This window comes from Nematostella vectensis, chromosome 15 (assembly GCF_932526225.1).
Source record: "Nematostella vectensis chromosome 15, jaNemVect1.1, whole genome shotgun sequence".
NCBI classification, from domain to species: Eukaryota; Metazoa; Cnidaria; class Anthozoa; order Actiniaria; family Edwardsiidae; genus Nematostella; species Nematostella vectensis.
The window spans coordinates 3,942,144-3,963,936 of record NC_064048.1 but is presented as its reverse complement, the minus strand read 5'-3'; the positions used below and the strand labels follow the sequence as shown (position 1 = coordinate 3,963,936).

The 21,793-nt window shown below is 41.9% G+C and overlaps 2 protein-coding genes across 3 annotated transcripts in view; one reads left to right on the top strand and one right to left on the bottom strand.

The window, feature by feature from the left end:
* The window catches only part of LOC5515670, a 17,071-nt gene extending 8,221 nt beyond the window's left edge, over positions 1-8,850 (top strand). Inside the window, exons 7-18 of the mRNA XM_048722696.1 lie at positions 1-172; positions 462-506; positions 1,588-1,678; positions 2,619-2,767; positions 2,974-3,174; positions 3,565-3,720; positions 5,637-5,773; positions 6,333-6,426; positions 6,783-6,827; positions 7,232-7,303; positions 7,904-7,951; positions 8,216-8,850. The exon at positions 1-172 is cut by the window's left edge and continues 4 nt beyond it. Coding sequence (XP_048578653.1) covers positions 1-172; positions 462-506; positions 1,588-1,678; positions 2,619-2,767; positions 2,974-3,174; positions 3,565-3,720; positions 5,637-5,773; positions 6,333-6,426; positions 6,783-6,827; positions 7,232-7,303; positions 7,904-7,951; positions 8,216-8,307 — 1,302 coding nt within the window. The 3' untranslated portion in view covers positions 8,308-8,850. The remainder of the gene's footprint in view (positions 173-461; positions 507-1,587; positions 1,679-2,618; positions 2,768-2,973; positions 3,175-3,564; positions 3,721-5,636; positions 5,774-6,332; positions 6,427-6,782; positions 6,828-7,231; positions 7,304-7,903; positions 7,952-8,215) is intronic.
* A 513-nt stretch (positions 8,851-9,363) lies between these two features.
* Positions 9,364-21,453, bottom strand: LOC116619953 (prosaposin). Of its 2 annotated transcripts, XM_048722697.1 has the most exons (17): positions 21,297-21,453; positions 19,653-19,873; positions 18,975-19,037; positions 18,592-18,703; positions 17,660-17,760; positions 16,964-17,026; positions 15,688-15,903; positions 15,444-15,506; positions 15,021-15,135; positions 13,974-14,047; positions 13,142-13,207; positions 11,934-12,045; positions 11,258-11,415; positions 10,657-10,716; positions 10,502-10,579; positions 10,127-10,231; positions 9,364-9,693 (listed from the first exon to the last, which is right to left on the bottom strand). In XM_048722697.1, exons 1-17 carry the CDS (start codon positions 21,337-21,339, stop codon positions 9,655-9,657), a joined length of 1,689 nt encoding a protein of 562 aa, XP_048578654.1. In that variant the 5' UTR covers positions 21,340-21,453; the 3' UTR covers positions 9,364-9,654. The 2 variants fall into 2 exon arrangements, with proteins under 2 accessions (XP_048578654.1, XP_048578655.1); XM_048722698.1 differs by lacking the exon at positions 10,657-10,716.
* Positions 21,454-21,793: the final 340 nt, after the last annotated feature.

The window sequence follows — 21,793 nt, the reverse complement described above, 5'->3', positions numbered from 1 at the left end:
AACCGGTACACCAAGCTTAAGTCCATCTTGAGCGAGTCGCAGATCTCCCATCAGACGGCGACGTTCAGCTACGCGTTCTACTACAAGAACCAATCCAGTCTTCCGAAAGTTGGGAAGGGACAGATCAACAACATCGCTAAGGAAACCGCGAAGAAATTTTTTCCTCAACTTGGTAACGAAATCTTACTAAGTACGGTTTACCTGTGGTCTCACCGACAAGAGAGTCATAGATTTTGGCGTGCGCATGCGTGCATAATTCCACACGTTTTTGCAGATTTTATTTTCAGTTTTCTTGAGCTCAAATTAAGCGCGAATAAGAATTGCATCACCACAGGTAGACCAAACCGCTCTTAATCATACTTTGATTTTGATGTTTGTGTCAATCATAAAACGTTTTATGTTTGAGGTCAGCAATGCCATTTGTTACTTTACTTCTAACGTCATGCATTTTTATTCCACAGAGACAATTCACAAGAATAAAGACTGCACTCAATTCACCGGCCAAGGTAAACCACCACGGTTTTTCACACACTATAACATACGTTTATCAACCATACATCATCATTTTTGTATGCTTCACTCATCTAGCCCGAATAAACAACACCCTCGAGTAAAGAAATGGCATGAAATTTTCCAATTCTCAATAAATACGCTCAAGATTCCGCATACAAGGAGTTCCTCTGACCAAATTCTTAATTCCAAATTTTAAAGACATTAAGAAGATATAAAATTTAGATATTAGTGAGCAAAGTTGGCTTAATTTCTGATCAGAAAATTGAAAATTGCACTTCAAGCCTCGTATCTCGAAGACGAATCCATTAGAAAGAAAACACTTTTTGATATGTTGGTAACATAACATAAGGAACCTCTATGCAAAAATTCAAGCTCACCGAAGTAAACCAGACCTTATTTTGGGAAACTTGCCATTTTTTTTTCTCTGTCCCACCCTCGACAAACTAAGGGTTTCATTTTCTATGCAGTCCACAATGCACTTAGAGGATAGCCTCTAGGCACCCCTAGAGGGTAGCTGGACTAGTCCCGCCCCCCTCCCCCCTCTTCCACGTTGATCAGATAGTCAAGGTTGTTTTGAAATACTTACGTTTTCAACAGACCCGTCCCATTCTCATACGTTGATGTCCTAAAAAAGGGGTTAAATTCTCGTTTTCCACAACCAGTGTCCCCTTCTTTCACTTAGATCCCCTTTAGAACGGTGTAAAACTTTCCATTTTCCTACAGACCGTTTCCCCCTTCACGTAGACTCGCTACTGAACGGAAGTTTTTTTCAACAGACCACCCTCCCTCTTCAAACTAAATCTACAAGGGACTGGTGTAAAACTTTCCTTTTTCCACAGAGCACGCCCCCCACCCATTCTCACACGTTGATCCGCTAGTGAGGGGTATCAAAATCTTGTTTCTCTACTGCCTTACTCCCCCCCCCCCCCACCCATTCTCACACGTTGATCCGCTTGTCAAGGGTGTACAGGACTTTCCCTTTTCCAACAGACCACGCCCTCCCCCCCCTTCCAATCCCAGTCTCCGATGTAGATCCGCTTGTCAAGGGTGTGCGTACTTTCCCTTTTCCTCCAGACTGTGAGTTGCCAGCCAACCTGGTTTTCGTGATGGATGAGTCGGGAAGTATCAACAGACACAACTACGAGAAGGAAAAAACATTTGTCACGTAAGGATGTACAGCTATTTTTAGCCCAATAATGTCCTTAACATCATCATGGGTCATCGTCATCAATAATCATTGGTCATCATATTCATCAATCATCATCATCATCTTCGTCAACATCATCATCATCACCATCATCATAAATAATAATAGGTCATCATCATCATTATAATCATCATCACATAAAGAAAACAAAATATCAACTTTTCAATCATGATAAAGCTAGAAATAGATCGAAAACTAGAAATATAGAACCAGGAAATTTAAATGTTACAATTAATAAGAAATTGAACAGGTGGATTCATTTATATTTCTTGGTATCTAGACTCAAAACTAAATTGGCAAAATCACAATAACATCGTATGCAAGAAAATAGCAAAGAACATAGGAATAATAAGATATATAAGTCGCTATTTTCCACAGAAAGCTTTAATGACACTTTACTATTCCCTTGTCTATCCATATTTAACATATGGAAACCCCCAACCCCAGTATAAAAAAAACTATAAAAGGATTATATAATTACAAGTTTACTTCCTTTAGAATCCTTTCCATTTGCTCATAATATCAATGTAATTACATAGTAAATTTATCAAGTGAAAGGATAAATAAATAAATGATGATCACCATCGTTATCATCACCTTTGAAGTAGTAGCAACAAAATCGATAACACCTTCGACTTCAGATGTATCAACCTAACTATGATACTCACATTCACGCCCATCAACATAACATTTAACATCATGTCAATCAACATCATCATATTTTCATCATCAACAACAACAAAGGAACGTCTTGGCCATCACCATCCTTGTAATCTTGTTCTTTCAGAACCACTATCTCGTGTCCCAGGACTTGCCATCGTTGCTATTGCTTCCTTTACCAAAATTATGATTACTGTGACAGCACAGCTATTACCGGTTTCACATTTACCTTTTTTAGGAAAGTAATCGATGCATTCGATATATCTCCGTACCAGACTCGGGTTGCCGTCGTGACGTTTTCCACTGACCCGAGGCTAGAAGTGAAACTTTCCGATTACGACTCCAAGTCAAGACTGCAGTGTTCGGTCAGCAGACTCCTGTATAGACGTAAGGCCAAACATGGATCGATGAATTCGATATTTTATATTTGTATCTAATTAGGGATGCTGTCGTGAAGTAATCGTAAAATCCGAAGCTTACCCCGAAATGCTTCGGCTAGCGCACCGACGTCGGTTCGTGAGCCACGGGGTAGCTACCGTTAACAGTCGCCACCGAACCGTCAAATATCAATTCTTATCCTATTGCCCTTGCAGAGGGTAGCACCCATACTGCAAAGGCGATCAACATGGCGAATGATGAGATCTTGGGTCCGGCTCAAGGCGCAGCAGCTACTGAGGGGGGTGCCCAGAGGAGCGTTGTGCCAATCATGGTCCTACTGACAGACGGCAAGTCCAACGACCAGGGACAAAACGCTCTTAAAAACGCTGTAAAGAGAATCAACAACGATATCTCAGGTACGTCACGCAATATCGGTCACGCATGTTCGTCACAAATTTATTGTCATGCATACTACGTCACACATTTCCTGTCAAGCGTGTCACGCCACATTTCCCTGCCACACAAGTTCAATCATGAAATGACACGCAATCCCTATCAGGCCTTGTGTCGCTTCTCTCACATGACAGATCCTCCACGCATGTTGTCAAGTCAGGCAATCCCTATCCACAGTGTTGCGTTACAATGTAACGCATTGTCACGTCACATATTTCTTGTCATGCGTGTCATACCAGATATCCGCTTTCACACAATAGCACATGTCGCGTGCAATATGCATATTTCTGTCACAAAGTACAATAGAACACGTTCCCTTATTACAAGTATAAAACCTGCGTCATCTGCTGTAGGTCTGATCTCACTGGCAGTCGGAGTGGGCTCGAACATCGAAAAGTCCGAGCTACAATTGATCGCCAGCGACCCTGACGTCAAGCACGTGTTCTACGCCGACGACTTTGATCAGCTCATCAGGCTTGTCAAGTCTATTCAGAAGACAACCTGCGACTGTAAGAAGAATAGACCGCAAACTTGTTAACCTCAGACATGCAGACCGTAAACATCAGTAGCACGAAAACACCAGTAGACAGCAAACATTAGCAGACCGAAAACACCAGTAGAACGTAAACACCAGTAGAACGTAAACACCAGTGGAAGGTAAACATTAGCAGACCGAAAACACCAGAAGAACGTTAACATAAGTAGAACGTAAACACCAGTAGAACGTAAACACCAGTAGAACGTAAACACCAGTGGAACGTAAACACCAGTAGAACGTAAACACCAGTGGAACGTAAAACCAGTGGAACGTAAACATTAGCAGACCGAAAACACCAGAAGAACGTTAACATAAGTAGAACGTAAACACCAGTAGAACGTAAACACCAGTAGAACGTAAACACCAGTGGAACGTAAACACCAGTAGAACGTAAACACCAGTAGAACGTAAACACCAGTGGAACGTAAACATTAGCAGACCGAAAACACCAGAAGAACGTTAACATAAGTAGAACGTAAACACCAGTAGAACGTAAACACCAGTAGAACGTAAACACCAGTGGAAGGTAAACATTAGCAGATCGAAAACACCAGAAGAACGTAAATATCAGAGAACGTAAACACCAGTAGAACGTAAACACCAGTGGAACGTTAACACCAGTGGAACGTAAACATCAGTAGAACGTAAACACCAGTGGAACGTAAACACCAGAAGAACGTAAACGCCAGTAGAATTGATCGCCAGCGACCCTGACGTCAAGCACGTGTTCTACGCCGACGACTTTGATCAGCTCATCAGGCTTGTCAAGTCTATTCAGAAGACAACCTGCGACTGTAAGAAGAATAGACCGCAAAATTGTTAACATGCAGACCGTAAACATCAGTAGCACGAAAACACCAGTAGACAGCAAACATTAGCAGACCGAAAACACCAGTAGAACGTAAACATTAGCAGACCGAAAACACCAGTAGAACGCAAACACCAGTAGACCGAAAACACCAGTAGAACGAAAACATTAGCAGACCGAAATCACCAGTAGAACGTAAACATTAGTAGACCGAAAACACCAGTAGAACGTAAACATAAGCAGACCGAAAACACCAGTAGAACGTAAACACCAGTAGACAGCAAACATTAGTATGACCGAAAACACCAGTAGAACGTAAACACCAGTAGAACGTAAACATTAGTAGACCGTTACCACCAGTAGAGCGTAAACATCAATATACTATAAACATATAGACCGCAAACACCAGTAGACCGCAGGTACAGTAGAAGGTATAAATAGACCGTAAAAATATAGACCGCGAACAACAGTAAAACACCAGTAAAGCGTTAACATAAAGACCGCATGAATAGAACGTAAAGATATAGACCGCAAACATTACACCGCAAACATCAGTAAACCGTAAGCATTGAACGTGAACATATAGACCGCAAACATTTAGTAGAATGTAAACATATAGACCGCAAATATTACACCGCGAACATCAGTAGGCCGTAAGCATTAGTAGAACGTAAACATATAGACCGCAAGCATTACACCGCAAACATCAGTAGACCGTAAGCATTAAGAGAACGTAAACATATAGACCGCAAACATTAGTAGAATGTGAACATATAAACCGCAAATATTACACCGCAAACATCAGTAGACCGTAAACATTAGTAGAACGTAAACATATAGACCGCAAACATTAGTAGAATGTAAACATATAAACCGCAAATATTACACCGCAAACATCAGTAGACCGTAAACATTAGTAGAACGTAAACATATAGACCGCAAACATTAAGAGAGCGTAAAAATATAGACCGCAAAAATTAGTAAGAAGTAAACACCAGTAGAACGTAAACATAAACACCGCAAACATTAGCATAAAAAAATCTTCAGGCTTTAATGAAAGTGACTCTTGTCGCTTGTAGCCCCGTTGGAGATGGAGCTTGATTTCCGTCCCGGTGCAAACCACACGGTCATCTCCGCCTTCGTGTCCCCCAAGAGACCGCGATACTTCGTGCTGCCTTCATCCTGGTTCTACGGGATTCCTGACATCGTCATTGACGTAAGTTTATCCACAGACGCTTGCATGACACAGGCGCATCGCCGTGCGTGACATAGGCGCGTCACCTTGCGTGACATAGACTCATCTCCTTGCGTGACACAGGCATAGTGTAGCGTGAGATAGACGCATCGCCTTGCAGGACAAAGGCGCATCACCGTGCGTGACAGACTCATCTCCTTGCGTGACATAAGCATAACATAGCGTGACATAAACACATCACCTTTCGTGACACAGTCACATGTTCTTGCGTGACACAGGCGTAATTTACATTGACATTGACACATAAACGTGACACATAAACGTGACACATAAACGTGACACATAAACATCTTCTTGCTTGACATATACATCATCTTGCGTGACATAGAAGCGTCACCAGCGTGACATAAATGCATCATCTTGCGTGTCATAGCCATGTCTCCTTGCGTGACAATGACACCGTCTTGCGTGACGTAGACTCATCTCCTTGCATGACACAGGCATAATCTAGCATGACATTGCGTGATACAGAGATATCTCCTTGTATGACATGACTGACTATCAGGTGATTGTGTTATAGGTCACGCCAGTGTACGGGACTGTCGCCATCTATGCGTCACGCAAAGATCCAACACCAGGACCGGACAGCTACCTCTACAAAATCGACCCGCTCAGTAAGCAATTTCAATGTCGCGTCACCCATGTCACAGCATGCATGTCACGTTATAAATGTCACGTTATAAATGTCACGTCACCTTTGTCACATCATCTATGTCCTATCGCCCATGACACATAATGCAAGTTATGTCACGCACATCGCGTCACCCATGCATATCATGCATGTCATGCCACTCATGTCAAATCACCATGCTCAGATCACTTTTGTCACACTTGCGCTGTAACGTAGCCGTCATGTCACGCCTCGTATTGTGTATATTGCAACCAAGTATCACGTCGGGTCACGTTACACTTAGCACATCACGCATGTTACGTTATATGCGAATCTCACTACTTTCTTCTTTGTGTTTAGGTGTAGGCGAGACAATGAAATTGAGAGTTTCTGACCCTTGTCACGGTGAGTAACGTGATCTCATTTCGCAAGGCAGCAGCTGAGTCCTTAGTAACGCAATCCCAGATCAAACCAGCCTACGTGCTCCGATTGGACATGTATCACGAGATGAAACCCAATCCCATATCTACTGTAATTAGGGTATACATGCAGAAAATGTTTGTGTTTGCTGTGTTAAGGAAGGAAACCGCACAGTAAGCCATGAGCGATACATTCCTGTTTAAGTCACGAAGAGTAACGCAATCCCATCTCAAGCCAGCGTACACGTGCACGGTAAATTTAAGTGTGTCAATAAGAATAACGCAATCTCTCTCCATATAAAGAATGTAACGCAATCTCTCTCCATATATAGGGTGTAACGCAATCTCTCTCCATTTATAGAATGTAACGCAATCTCTCCCCATAAATAGGGTATAACCGGACTGATTGTCCGCCAATCTACCTGGCGGTCTATGGAGGCGACGCGGAGTTCAACTGCGCAGGTCAGAGGGAAGCTTATTTACCCCCATCCCCCATTTTGGCCACGCCCAAAATAATGACATTTTATGTACCTTACATGAAGAAATTATTACCGTAAAGTACCGTACACAAATGGGTGATGCTGCAGTATTCAATAATGCATTCTAACACATATTCATATTATAATATCATAAATATTATAATATTAATTGTCCTGTGAAAAAATCTTGTCAAATGATTTCCTACTCCATACGTCCTTTCCTCCTTTAATAGCTGTAAAGCGCTTTCAAGGCAAAAAAAGTCAACTCCCAATTGCTTATTATCAAAGGGCCCGGGATAAAGCCAGGGCTTCCTCAAAGTCAACAGTGCTCGCAGAGTAGTGGGTCCATGTACGCATGTTTGCGAACTTTTTTCAACTGTGTACAACACGCATTGCATGTCTTGTATGGCGCGTACCCAGCATGCCTTGCGATGCTAGAATGTTCGCCATATAAGAAAAAATACTCGTTTCCTCGTTTTTACAAGGCTTTTATAACGCATGAATCTTAAAAAGTACTGATGCTCCGTAGGGTCATTTTATTTGGCAGGGGGCGATTTCATGTTTCTTTCTTTTATTTCAACAGAGGAATCGTGCATTGTCCCGAGTCAGATCAAGTTTAGAATTAACCAAGGTAACATGCAGCTACATGTCTTTTTTTTTTCGGGGGCAACATGCCTGTGACCGAAGGGGCTCTGGGAACGAGTTTGTGTTCGGACCTCGTTTTCGAGATGGCTGTAAACTAAAACGTAATAATCCCGAATCCTTCATGTTAACGCGTAAAAGAAACAAAAAAACCGTAAGTAGGCAGTTAGGGTGTTTCATATGAGGAATCGGCCACTAGCCCACAACATTTTCTCATGCAAACCGGATCAACGGGTTTTCAATGTGATTTTAGGTGTGTGGTCAAGCTCAAGTCTCGTGACACCGCTTGGGTTGTTCAGCTATCTGCTGGCAGCGATGATAGTGGCTCTCAAACACCTTACATAACAAGGAAACGAGGGCAAACACCTTACATAACAAGGAAACGAGGGCGAACACCTTACATAACAAGGAAACGAGGGCAAACACCTTACATAACAAGGAAACGAGGGCAAACACCTTACATAACAAGGAAACGAGGGCGAACACCTTACATAACAAGGAAACGAGGGCATTTCCTGGAGGCTATGGAGACATCTGGTGTATATATTACTAGCTTTTATACTATAAATTATCATTTTTTAGCTACCTATATGTTTTTCTGTTGTCGTGATCGAGTATATATCTACCATTAACCAACGCCTACCAGTCCCAAGTAGTGGGTCATTTCTTATTGAAGAATAAGATACCCAATCCACACCCCCCCCCCCACCTCTCTCGACAAATCCTGTCCGTATACGCGCCTACCTACATCCATCCTAATATACCTTTCATTCATTATGTTATACAATCTGATTTGGCCACCTCCCGAGTCTTCAAATATATATTTGTTATTAAGGCATTATTGTCAACTACAAGTCCAAGTCGAAAATAAAGATTATTTTAGCGATCGCTTGTCGTGTATAGCAGTAGTTACTCGTTTGACGTGCAATCAAGTACATAGCAGTAACCCATTGCCGATGATGAAATGATGGGAAAAAAAAAGTTTCAAACAAGCTCATTCCAAATAAAATTTTATGGTCTAGAATTCCTATAAGTACTAAACGAACAACAGTAACCAAAATATCAAATAGGACTGTTCAAATTTTAATGCGGTAAGCTTCAATTTGTAGCTCGACGGTCAAAAATAGACGTTTTGGGGTTATGGTTTATTTTTAGGAATCTTTATCACGGCTGCGGTTCTATATTTCTCAAATTTACGCTTATATTTATAATTATTTTTTTTGCCATTTTACAATTAAAGGATTTTCCATCATGTCATCGCCGAGACTCAAACCCTACCTATCACCTACCTGTATTTGCGGACAATAATAGGTACAATATAAAAGATACAGAGTACGTGATGCCCAACTGATCCCATACAAATGTATGAGAAATGGCCTAAAAAATTATATGACAACGATATGTGTAATATTTTTTTATTAAAGCAAACCCAAGCAAAACCCAAAAAGTACCATTTTGATGAATTGTGGTATCACTAACGAAATTAATAGAGCTGCGCTCAACTAGTAAATAGCACACTGAAAATCATCATTCCCTTATTCCCGCTGTGATTTTACTTTTCACTAAACAGCTAAATGGTTTAAATTCTTCGCTAATTATGATTGACAGCTGATAAAAGCGGTGCTTGATTGGATTGGCTAATGCTTATATAATCTTTTTTTTTATTCTGATTGGTCGCGGCTTTGTTGAACTTCACTCGTTCCATACGTACTTCTTGCAGTAACTCAGAGACTGAAAATAAAATCACCAGACGAATTAGACAAGGCATAATCGCTGGTTGAAATAGATAATCAACTGTTCCGCGAACCTTAAGCTTATAGTTTTCTGCTGCTTTCCCTTAAAACCAGATTGCAATGCTTTGATGCCCGGCTGATTTCCGCCGCCTTCCCATATATCCCTCGGCCCCTCCCCCCTTAGTATACTTAAATTACTTATCTCCATCGTTCCCGATTGTCTCCCAGCCCCCACCCATCCCCCCTTAGTATACCCACGTCGCATCGCTTTTCGGCTGCTTTACTTATCTCCACCGCCCACTCTTATGTCTCCCCACCCCTCTCCCCTTAGTATACTCAAATTGCGTCGCTTTGCGGTTGCTTTACTCATATCTCCACAGTTCCCTACCATGTCTCACAACCCCCTAGCCCTCTCCCCTTAGTATACTCACGTCGCATCGTTTTGCGGCTGCCCGACTGGAACAGCGGTACACGGCACCAAGGTGGCAGCGTATGTCAGTGAACTTGAATGACAGCTTGGGACACGCTCCGATATCCTAATGTAAGGAATAATTCATCCAAAGTTAAGAACTCCACGTGTGTGGTCACGTATTGTGTGTCTTGTCAAGTATAGCATGGTCACGTGTCTTTCGCGTGCATGGCCACGTATGTGTGGTCACAAGACTTTAATTTGCATGGCGACGTCTGTGGTGTTACGTGTTATTTCTGACGTGTGTAGTGCGGTCACGTGCCACTCATGTTCATAGTCACGTGTATAAGGTTACGTTGCCTATTATGCTTGGTCACGTGACGTCCACGTGAATTACCTGACAGATCTGTTTGGAGTTCAGGTTCTCGATCAACTTGAAAAGCTTGGGCAGGTTGTCATCAATAAATGCCGTGCACTGAAATTTCAACAAAAACGCGACTTTTTCTTTACTTCTTAAAACAATAACATCAAAGTCTGATAATTAATTTATACCTCTTTGTAGATAGGCAGCATGTAAATGCAAACCAACTTCATCAATGTTTCAAGACTTTTCTGTAAAAAAAAATGTTAACGGCGTCTTTTGTTTAATTGACGACGAGGTTAAGGTTTAAGCGGCAGCGGCGGATCAAGAGGACTGGTGTCCCCTCTCTTTTGGGTGGGGTCTTTAAGGGAATTTAAGATAATGACCCTTACCCCCTTCGAGAAAACCTGGATGCGTTCCCAAGTTGCATATTGTGTGTGTGTGGGGGGGGGGGGGGGGGGTAGAGAGTCAGCGAGGGAGTGGAGTGAGTGAGAGTAAAGCCCCATCTACACTAACAACTTTTAGTTGACAATTTTTATGTTACAATTTTTATTTGCTAGTGTAGATGGAGCAAAGTCGGCAATTTTTATGTGGCAACTATAGTTGTTCAAAAGCTAGCAGGTTTGCTTTTTCTCGGCAATTAAAAAATGTCACACATGGAATAATGTTAGTGTAGATGCCAACGAATATAGTTGTCAACTAAAAACTGTTAGTGTAGATGGGGCTTAAAATGGAGGATAGTTGGAAAGAAAATATCTCGTATTACAAACCTTAGATAGGCGTACATCATACCTGAGTTCGGTTCTCAGCGGCGATTTCCTTGAAGCCGTCAATTACAGCAATGCACACCTTGCATGATATGTTCCCTTTCACGGTCATTATGGATGAGATTCTGTCAAGCGACGTACTCGCTATCACGGATGATACCATGTCGAATGGCTTCCTCATCTCTGCAATGGATACAGAGGAAAGAGCGTGATATTAGCTGATGATATGTCATTTACGTGTATGGTGTTTGATAACGTGATCACGCTTATCCGCGTGTAATGGCCACGCTCATTCACCTGTAATGGTCACGCCCTTTCACGTGTATGGTCACGCTAATCAACGTTCATGGTCACGCTTATTCACGTGTATAGTCACGCGTATTCACGTGTATGATCGCGTTGACCCACGTGCACGGTCACGCTCATCCACGTGTAACGTTCACAACCATCCAAGTGTATGGATGAGCGTGACCATGCACGTGGGTGAGCGTGACAATTCACATGTATAGTCACGCTTATTCAGGTATATGATCACGCTCACCCACGTGCACGGTCACGCGTATGTAGAAAATAAAGGATAAAATGAAAACAAGTCGCAAATAAGGGAAACGCTTAAAACGCTCATTTAAATCCTTCTATTAGGGGCGACCAAAAAACGTTCAAAAGTGAGTGGTCACGCGTATTAAAGGGAATAGCTTTACCTTGCAAAAGGTTAGACGCTGGACAGACTTTGATGAGTTCGCAGGCTTTTTGGGGGCCAAGTAGCATCAACAGGTTGAATATCCGCTCCCCCACAGTGGCGAGTTTGTCACACTGCAGAAAAAAAGGAAAAAGGTACAAAAAGAGGGCATAATTAACAATAAGAACAATTACAACGACGACGATTGCAAAGGCAACAACAGCCGCATATGGCAACAACTGAAGCAGAAGTTAGAACAACTATTGCAGCATATGGCAACAACTGAAGCAGCAGTAAGAACAACTATTGCAGCATATGGCAACAACTGAAGCAGCAGTAAGAACAACTATTGCAGCATATGGCAACAACTGAAGCAGCAGTTAGAACAACTATTGCAGCATATCCTATACAATATCCTAAAATAATTATTCAATTACTTCTCGTTTTTTTGTGCCCTTATAATGCACATACAGTCAAAATAAATGATACTAGCGCTAAAAAATTAATATTCGATAATTTCGCCGTTTTAACCCGGGCCCAAATACAGAAACAAAAATGTTGCCGTCCTACAGTCCGTTTCTTAACCCTGGAAGCGCTTCAACGAAACATCAACACCATCACACTGCCATAATGTGGCGAATGGTATAGGTTCATGCAAACCTATCTACCACGCTGCCTCAACGGCAAAATGATCGAAGGGTGATTTTTGAGAACTAGTATCATTTATTTTGCATGTATGTGCATTATTAGGGCACAAATAAACGATAAGTAATTAAATAATTATTTTAGAATATTGTTTGTCATAAAGGGCTTATTGTTTGTACGGAGGCGCTAATGTTTGTAAGAAGCATGCAAATGACTTTCACAAAATACTATTGTTTGCACTTGCTGTAATAAAAATGTTGATGAATATTTCGTTTACTGTATTGATTGCGAGGTCTTGTATTATTGATATTTTGTTTGTGTTATTGTTATGTATCAACGCGCAAATAAAAATAGATTTTTTATTCCTGGTTGTCGAATAGTGTAAATGAATGTGAAGAAAATGCAATTGTGTGCACTCAATTATGTAAAGTTCGTTAATGTATTTCCTTTTAGTTCGAATGATTTTACTTTCGCTTAAATGACAGTACATCGGCGTAAATGTTTGTAATTTAGGCTAAAATGAATGCGTATTTCTTGGTAATGAAAAGAAAAAGGTGTAATGGGTAGTTAGATCATGGTACATACCTGGGTGCGGTAGGGGCTATCCGGAATAAGAGCGCACACTCGCTTCAGAGATTGCAGGGCTTGTTCCTAAACAGATAGGATCTTCATCATTGAAGGCTATGGATCAAACTAATGCGACACTTTTGTTCTGAATACTGGAATACTTTTGAGAAATGTAATTGCTTTTATATTGTTTTTCTTTGTTTGTTATTTTGCTTTTGTTATTTGCTTGAGAATAGAATTGAAGGATTTACTTCGCTAGTTGAATGCACATCTCGTTTGCATTATTGATTTTTTGCGCCACTTTAAAGATTCGTCTGACAGATTCGGATTCATATTATTTAACAAAACAGTCTTGATCGACAGAATGGAGGTCCGTAGGCGTTTTATGGCAGCGCAACCATGGCGGATGGCGTTATTCCTCCAGATAGTAAGAGGAGTATTCCTCCAGATAGTAAGAGGAGCTGTTTTCTGTAATTCAAAACTTTAATATAAGTAACAAAAGCAATTTTAACAAAACCGGGAAAATAAAAGTATTCTCGACATTTTGTAGAAGTATTGGTAACATGAAATATATATTCCATAAAATCTAAAAAAATCGCGACAGACTTTCAAACAGGTAACCTCCCCCCTTCTAATCCTAGATCCGCCACTGCATTGGTATGCATTGGTATACATTGGTATACATTGGTATACATTGGTATACATTGGTATACATTGGTATACATTGGTATACATTGGTATACATTGGTATACATTGGTATACATTGGTATACATTGGTATACATTGGTATACATTGGTATACATTGGTATACATTGGTATACATTGGTATACATTGGCCATTGTCTTACCGCTGTGGCGTTATTCTTGAACACTTCTGTCAAAAGGCCTACGCAGAACTTGCATTCCGTTTTGCTTTCTTGTGCTGCAATGTAAAAGATACGGTGATAAGAAACAATTGATATATTTGTGTCAGTAATAAAAGATATGTTTTATAACCTTTCATCAAGCGCGTACCCAGGATTGGCTGAGGTGCGGGGGGGGGGGGGGGGGGGGGGGGGGGGGAGGGCAGTCATTAAATATCATATGGAAAAAGCATAGTATTTGAAGATTCCTTCAGAAGAAGAAATGACCCACTTTTTGGCCGCCAAGGGGGGGTGCACGCGCACCCTTCGCACCCCCCTGGGTACTCGCCTGCTTCATAGCCTTTTTTGCAATCTGTCTGTCCGTCTGTCTCAGGCCTAGTTTAGACGCCGTTCTTTTCGTGTACAATGCATGCAAATAAAACAATTCGATAGTTCTATGCTCTTTTGCATTTCGACAGTATACATAAACTACATAGTCAATAGTTTTATACAGCCACATGTATTTATACAAGTACCGAGCGGGGCTTAACTTTCTCAGAGGGTAAGCTCTATCGGACAACCTCAGTGATCTTACACGGCAAGAATGATAGGATTGGTTCGAATCTGCATCAACACTGAGGAGTTTTAAATGGATCCAAAAGCGGTATTAAAGCACAAAGCAACGATTCTTCGTTCACTCCCTATATCATCTAACTGTACGCTCGACTTACACAACCATGTGACTAGGCCAAAATCCAATCAAAGACTTCGGCCTTTGAAGTTCGCCAGGTTTCGTAACCATTCCCCTCAGGCACATAATGTATTAAAATCTCAAAATAACCATCTAAAAACAAAGTTTGATACTTTATTTGCTAAATTCAATCGAAAAAATCGCATTGCCTTCCCCAAATCCGCCGATGGAAATTGATGCTTTTTGTCACTTGGTCCTTTCCTAGGATGGCAAAATGGCGGCTGACGGAGGCTGTTTAACTATGATGAAATGAACAGCGTTTGTCCTAGGCGTCACTGTCTTCACTGACATTTAATTGTCACCTTCCAAGTTCTTCCCTGTACACAATCCAATCTCCGCGCAGACCATTTCAGGTTGGAGCCCTGATACGATTGCATTTATAATTGCATCTGAATATTCATCCACCAGTGCGGTGCACTAAACACAAAACACAAAACTGTCTTAGTTCCACTTTAGCACGACGATCTTGACGTTATGTTTGGGATTCATGTGGCTGGCGTGAGGCAAGAGGGGCTTGGGAGAGGCAACTTGGAAAAGAGGGTTTCGGGTGACGTCATATCATCAACCACAGTAAACCCAAAAAGAAGGCTAAGGGCTATAATGGTTACTGTACTAGTACTTTAGGGTATAAGCACTGTGCACCTGTTATGCACGTTGACGAGATTGGTGCTTTTGTGTGACTTGGCATTGTTTGGTGGCGTCCCTTTTTGAATTACAACACTTACCTCTGATTTAATCGAGGATGGCAAATAACTGCAAACTTTATCTAAAGCCTCCTTTATTTCTTCCTGAAATATCAAATAAGTATCAAGGGAGGAAAGATGCACAGCACCGAGCTTTCCACTTTAAATTCTCTGGAATTTAGATGTATCAACAAAGCTTCGTTATTTCTGAAATTTAAGTCTGGGTTTTTACTTTTTAAATACATATAGGTCAATTTTGATAAATCCTTTTTTTTAATGGTCTAACCTCTGTAGCGTTCTCTTTAAGGGTGTCGTCCAGGTAACTCATAACAACCGTGCAAACTTCACAGGTCACGGAATTAAGCTGAGGCGCTTCCTCTAAGCCTTCTGTTTGTCTTTTCTGGGTGCACAGCCCTAGCTCCTTGCAGATGACACTTGGATCCAATTCCTGGACCAGTAGCTGGATTATCATGGGTCCATATTCCTTCACCAGGGCATCACACTAGAAATTTAAAACGAAAGATAGCGTTAGACGTGAAGAGACCATGTCAGGTTTTTATGGGCCACCTTGTAAACAACAGTCCACCAATGAGGGGGGGGGGGGGGTTGGGATATGAAAAAAGCACAGTCAACATAATTGTTTTCCTCCGTCATGCGCTTAATATATTGAAATAATCATAGATTTGCTACCCTTTACATGGCACACAATAAGTGGAATTCCACGCACAGACTCTATGCGTGACTAATCGAGCATTTGCGCGCCGTGGGTAATCGATGAGCCTTTGCGCGCCATGGGTAATCGATGAGCCTTTGCGTGCCGTGGGTAATCGATGAGCCTTTGTGTGTGGGTAATCGATGAGCCTTTGCGTGCCGTGGGTAATCGATCATTTGCGCACCGTGGGTAATCGATAAGCCTTTGCGCCCCGTGGATAATCGATAACCCTTTGCGCGCCACGGGTAAACGATGAGCCTTTGCGCGCCGTTGGTAATCGATGAGCCTTTGCGCGCCTTGAGTAATAGATGAGCCATTTCGCGCAGCGGGTAATTGATAAGCCTTTGCGCGCCGTGGGTAATCAATGAGCCTTTGCGTGCGTGGGTAATCGATGAGCCTTTGCGAGCCGTGGGAAATCGATCATTTGCGCACCGTGGGTAATCGATAAGCCTTTGCGTGCTGTGGGTAATCGATGAGCCTTTGCGTGCCGTGGGTAATCGATCATTTGCGCACCGTGGGTAATCGATAAGCCTTTGCGCGCTGTGGATAATCGATGAGCCTTTGCGCGCCGCGGGTAATCGATGAGCCTTTGCGTGCCGTGGGTAATCGATGAGCCATTGCGTGCCGTGGATAATCAATAACCTTTGCGTGCTGTGGATAATCGATGAGCCTTTGCGCGCCGTGGGTAATCCATGCGCCTTTGCGTGCCGTGGGTAATCGAGCCTTTGCACCTTTGATGGTTTTGTGTGTATATTAGTTCGATCAGAAAGAGATTTAAGGATAGATGTGGACCACACATCCTATTTTTATGATAATGTATATGAGCCTTGTTTATGAAAATCGTACTTACTTCGCTTCTGATGGAACTTGGTAGATAGCCGCAGACTTTGCTCAAGGCCTCCTCTATCTCTTGCTGATGTGAGATAAGAATATAATCATCAACAACAAGGTAAGGTGCATTGTTAATAATAATGCGAATTTCAAAGAAAATTATAATCATCAGAATTTCGCTTGTGATATGCGTCATGCGAGTCATAATGAATTAAATACAAGGAATTAGAATAATGTCGATGAAACATATTTAAACAGCCTATGCTTCTGTTTTGTTAGAAGTCTGTTTGCATGGGCGAATCTCGCTTTTCGCTTAAGAATGGGTTGGCTCAGTGGCAATTAAAAACAAAGTAAATACTATTTCATTTTATGCTGGTACTTTTAACGCAGCTTAAGAGATGGGTAGGGGCATGTATCTAAAAGGATACCTTTTTATGGAATCTTTTTCACATGTCAATTTTCTTTGACAGTCCAAGGGGTTAAAGCCCTTAAACACTCCACCTACATATGCTATAGGTTTCTGCCCCCAAAATTGTCGGATTTCTCAGCACCAACATCTATCACTTTTAGCCAGTGCTTTGACATAATATAAAAACAATGTCATTTCTTTTCAGCTCACGAGGTTTTTTTTAGCTCAATTCCCTATTTAGTAAAACGGCAGCTATTGATCTAAATGGGGACGATGATAAATAGGAAGTTGGTTGTATTTAGTAACCTCAGTAGCGTTGTCTTTCAGCTCATTGTCCAGTTTTTCCATCACGAACTCGCACAAGGCACAGTACGGTCCACCACCAGCCGCATCTTTAACCAGCACAGCTGTAAATAAACACTCGGGAACATTAATGCCACAGGTATCCCGAGAAAAGCGCGCCAAATAATCGCCACAGGTATCCCGTACAATAGCGGGCTAAATATCACCCGAGGTATCCCGTACAATAGCGCACGGAATATCGCCACAGGTATCCCGTACAATAGCGCGCTAAATATCGCCACATGTATCCCGTACGATAGCGCGCTAAATAATGCCACAGTTATACCGTACAATAGCGCCCTAAACATCGCCAGAGGTATCCTGTACAATAGCTGGCTAAATATCGACAAAGGTATCCCATACAATAGCGCACGGAATATCGCCACAGGTATCCCGTTAAATAGCGCGCTAAATATCGCCAAAGGTATCCCGTACAATAGCGAACGTTATATCGCCACAGGTGTCCCGTACAATAGCGCGCTGAATATCGCCACAGGTATCCTATACAATAGCGGGCTAAATGTCACCACATGTATCCCGTAAAAAGCGCCCTAAATAGCGCGAAAGGTATCCCGTACAATAGTGCACGTTATATCGCCACAGGTATCCCGTACAATAGCGCGCTGAATATCGCCACAGGTATCCCGTACAATAGCGCGCTGAATATCGCCATAGGTATCCCGTACAATAGCGCGCCAAATATCGCCACAGATATCCCGAACGATAAAGTGAGCAATATTACCTCAAGCATCCCGTCGGTAGCGCACGGAATATCGCCACAAGTATCGCGTACAAAGGTGCGCCAAACGAACGTCACAGGCAACCCGTGCAAAAAACGCGCAAAATATCGCCACAGGCATCCCGTACAATAGCGCCCGCCTCCCCTCACAGCATACCTTGTTTGACACCAGAGCAAAGTCCTAGTGATGTGCACACCATATCAGGGTTGAGCTCTTGAGAAAGGATCTTCAAGACTTCCTCCTCGTAAGTGTTGACAAAGCTGGCGCACTAAACAACGTGGAAGGTATAACCAATAACCCAATGAAAATGTGTAAACCGTAGCAGGCCACGTCAGATTGGGGGGGGGGGGGGGGGGGCACAATACAGAAACATAAAGAAAATATTGGGGGCACAACCACGCCTCTCTTCTGGTCATTTTCTAATAAAAAAAATTGGGGGGGGGGGACGTGCCCCTAGTGCCTCACCCCCTGCTAAGGCCCTGGTAAATATTTAACAAAACAGAACAAAAAAAACATGAAAATATCAATGTTTGCGATACCTCTTTCGAAATTGATGACGGCAACAAACTGCAGACTTTGTTAAGAGCAACTTTTATCTCATCCTGCAACGAGTTGAGTGTTGAGCTGAATTCATATGGATATATAACACAGCAACGTCATATAGATTTGACGTCACGCAACCCACAATCAATTGTCACACACAAAAAATTAACGGCAAAAATGGCGTGTTTTGAAAGCCAAAACCAGACAACGAATCAATGTTGTCAAACCACCAAGCACAAAAGCCACTCTATTTTTCAATGCCTGCGTAGATTGTTTTATGCCACATACTGGCGATCTTGCCCTCCCCCTATTTCGTCGAGAGATTCTGTAAGCCGCCATTTTGTCATCCTAGCAAAGTACCAAATGGAAAAAAAAAGCATCTATTTCCATCGACCGATTTGGGGAAGCCAATGCAATATTTTAGGTTTAATTCGGTAAATAAAGTTTTAGACTTTGTTTTTAGGTGGTTATTTTGAGATATTGGCACATTATGTACCTTAATATATTAATATTAAATGAAAACAATAACAAAGGTGTGGCTGACAAGATGATATTAGTGTCTCCAGACAAAGGAAAATTTCATAGGACCCAAACGAAGAGTTGCCGCTTGCTCCTAAAACAGTATTTATAAAAAGAAAAGGAGTTTCAACTCTCAAATAACTCTCAATACCAACCTGAGTAGAGTTTTGTCCAATTAAGCTTTTCAGCTCAGACATGGCGAACTCACAGATGACGCATTCAGCAGACTGCTCAGGCTCAGGGGATTCCTGTGCTATGTCATTACCACGAATTATTATGGGACCTGGTTCTAGTAGGCCTGGGATAGGTTTATACCTCTTGGGTCCGTCCTTAAGAGCGGAAAAGACGTCATTTACAGGCGGTGGGATGGCAAACGCTAGAAAAATATAAATGTGTGTTCAACATCACAATGTACGACCACTATTATCACAACATGCGTTATTACTATTGTCGTTATCATTACAATTTATCAATCTTATTTATGATAATTACCTTTATCGTAGCAGCCACAGAGTAGCACAATAATCATCATTCTCACAACCACCATCCATTCTCATCATCATCATTACCAATATCACTATCGGCATTATCATCATCTTAGTCGCCCTCACCATCATGTTCATAATCGCCATCAACATAGACATCACCATCATCACCATCATTCATCATTATTACCACAGTCATCATCATCGTCATCACCATCACCATCACCATCAACATCATCATCATCACGATTTCACACCACCGACACCATTACCACCAACCCACTATGTATCCTTGGTATCCTTGGTTTCAAGCAACTGAATTTTCTCCTGACTCCTGACGATTTGTCGACCTGGTTATTATGTCGTCAGAAATATTTGAAGTAAACAAGAAACCGTGAATATTTTGTGACGGAAAGACTACTCGCGCGTTTGGTACCTATATTCCTAAATGCTTCCAAATTCGATTTCCCGATATTTAGGAATATCCAGGATATCCTAGGAAATCCAGGATATTCTAGGAAATCCTAGGAGGTCCCAAATCTTGGGAGTTCATTTCGCACGGGTAATCTCGGATAGTAAGACGGGTTTGGGCAGATCACCATGAGCTGGTAATAAAAGCCAAAAGCAGAGGCTAGGCGCTTATCCGCCGAAGCGCATATATAAAAAAAATTCGTTTTATTTTCTGATAAAAATACAATGTGCAAGGAGCAAGAAACCTCCCAGAACCATAATAACAATAATAAAATGATAAAAATAAAACATAGGTAACCGGTACTCTTCGTAGCTTTTTTCAAGAATTTTTGAAATCAACATATGTCTCAAAAACATTTAATTAAGTGAATTTTATTGTATTCCCCGGTCTAGTCAATCGTTAAAAATCGATATCGACACAAATCGATACAAATCATTGATTTTTTTCGATTTATCGGTTTCTAAATCGGTATCGATTTTTAACGATCGACTAGACCGGGTGTTTTCCCGTATTTATAATGCAAAGATGGCAATAGTAAGAGACTTTAGGTTGTTCTTATCAGGTAGCAACTCAGACCACTGTCAAATGCAACTGCCGTGGCTGTTATGATTAAGAGAACGAAAAGCCTAATTCACGTGACAAGATAGTTAGGATTACTGACCTACGCACGTACAAAGAAAAGTTTTAATTTTGACCATCGTCACGAAGACTTATTGCGTAGGAATATATGTCAATTCCTCGGGGTCACCAGCATTTCATCTACCAATAGTATAGTGCTCGACATAACAGCAGTATCGTAATTCTGATATTATGTATTCTAGTAATTTTATGCCTTGGCTTACCCGGAACGGCGAGAAACACGAGCAGCAAAACCTTCCAAGCCATTGCGCAGAGTGTAATGCCCAAGGAAATCCGACCCGTTACCTTTGAGCTAACCGGAAGTCATGACCGGAAGTGTGGGTCCCTCGATGACAGCTTACGGATTTGTTGTTTTCGGTTCTCGCACATCTGTCTAACGCCAGGGTTAGTCAGATTATAACACGCACGCACGCCGAAGAAAGAAATGATACTGGAAATATCTTCATTTGTGTGCTTCATAAACAGTACAAAAAGGGGAAAAAGGAAAGGAAATAAGTATAAAGTACACGAGAACGTAATAGGTGCGCGCGCATCGCGTGGACCGCGGGTGACAGTAGCCTCGTCCCCCTCGTCCCCCTTCGCTTCTCGGCGGGCCTATCACGCTTTACATGGCTATGACGTCACTGGCCCTTTCATGCGTCCGCCATATTGGAAAGTGTGAGTCTGCGCGCAAAGCATTATGGATCTGTCAGCAAGGTAA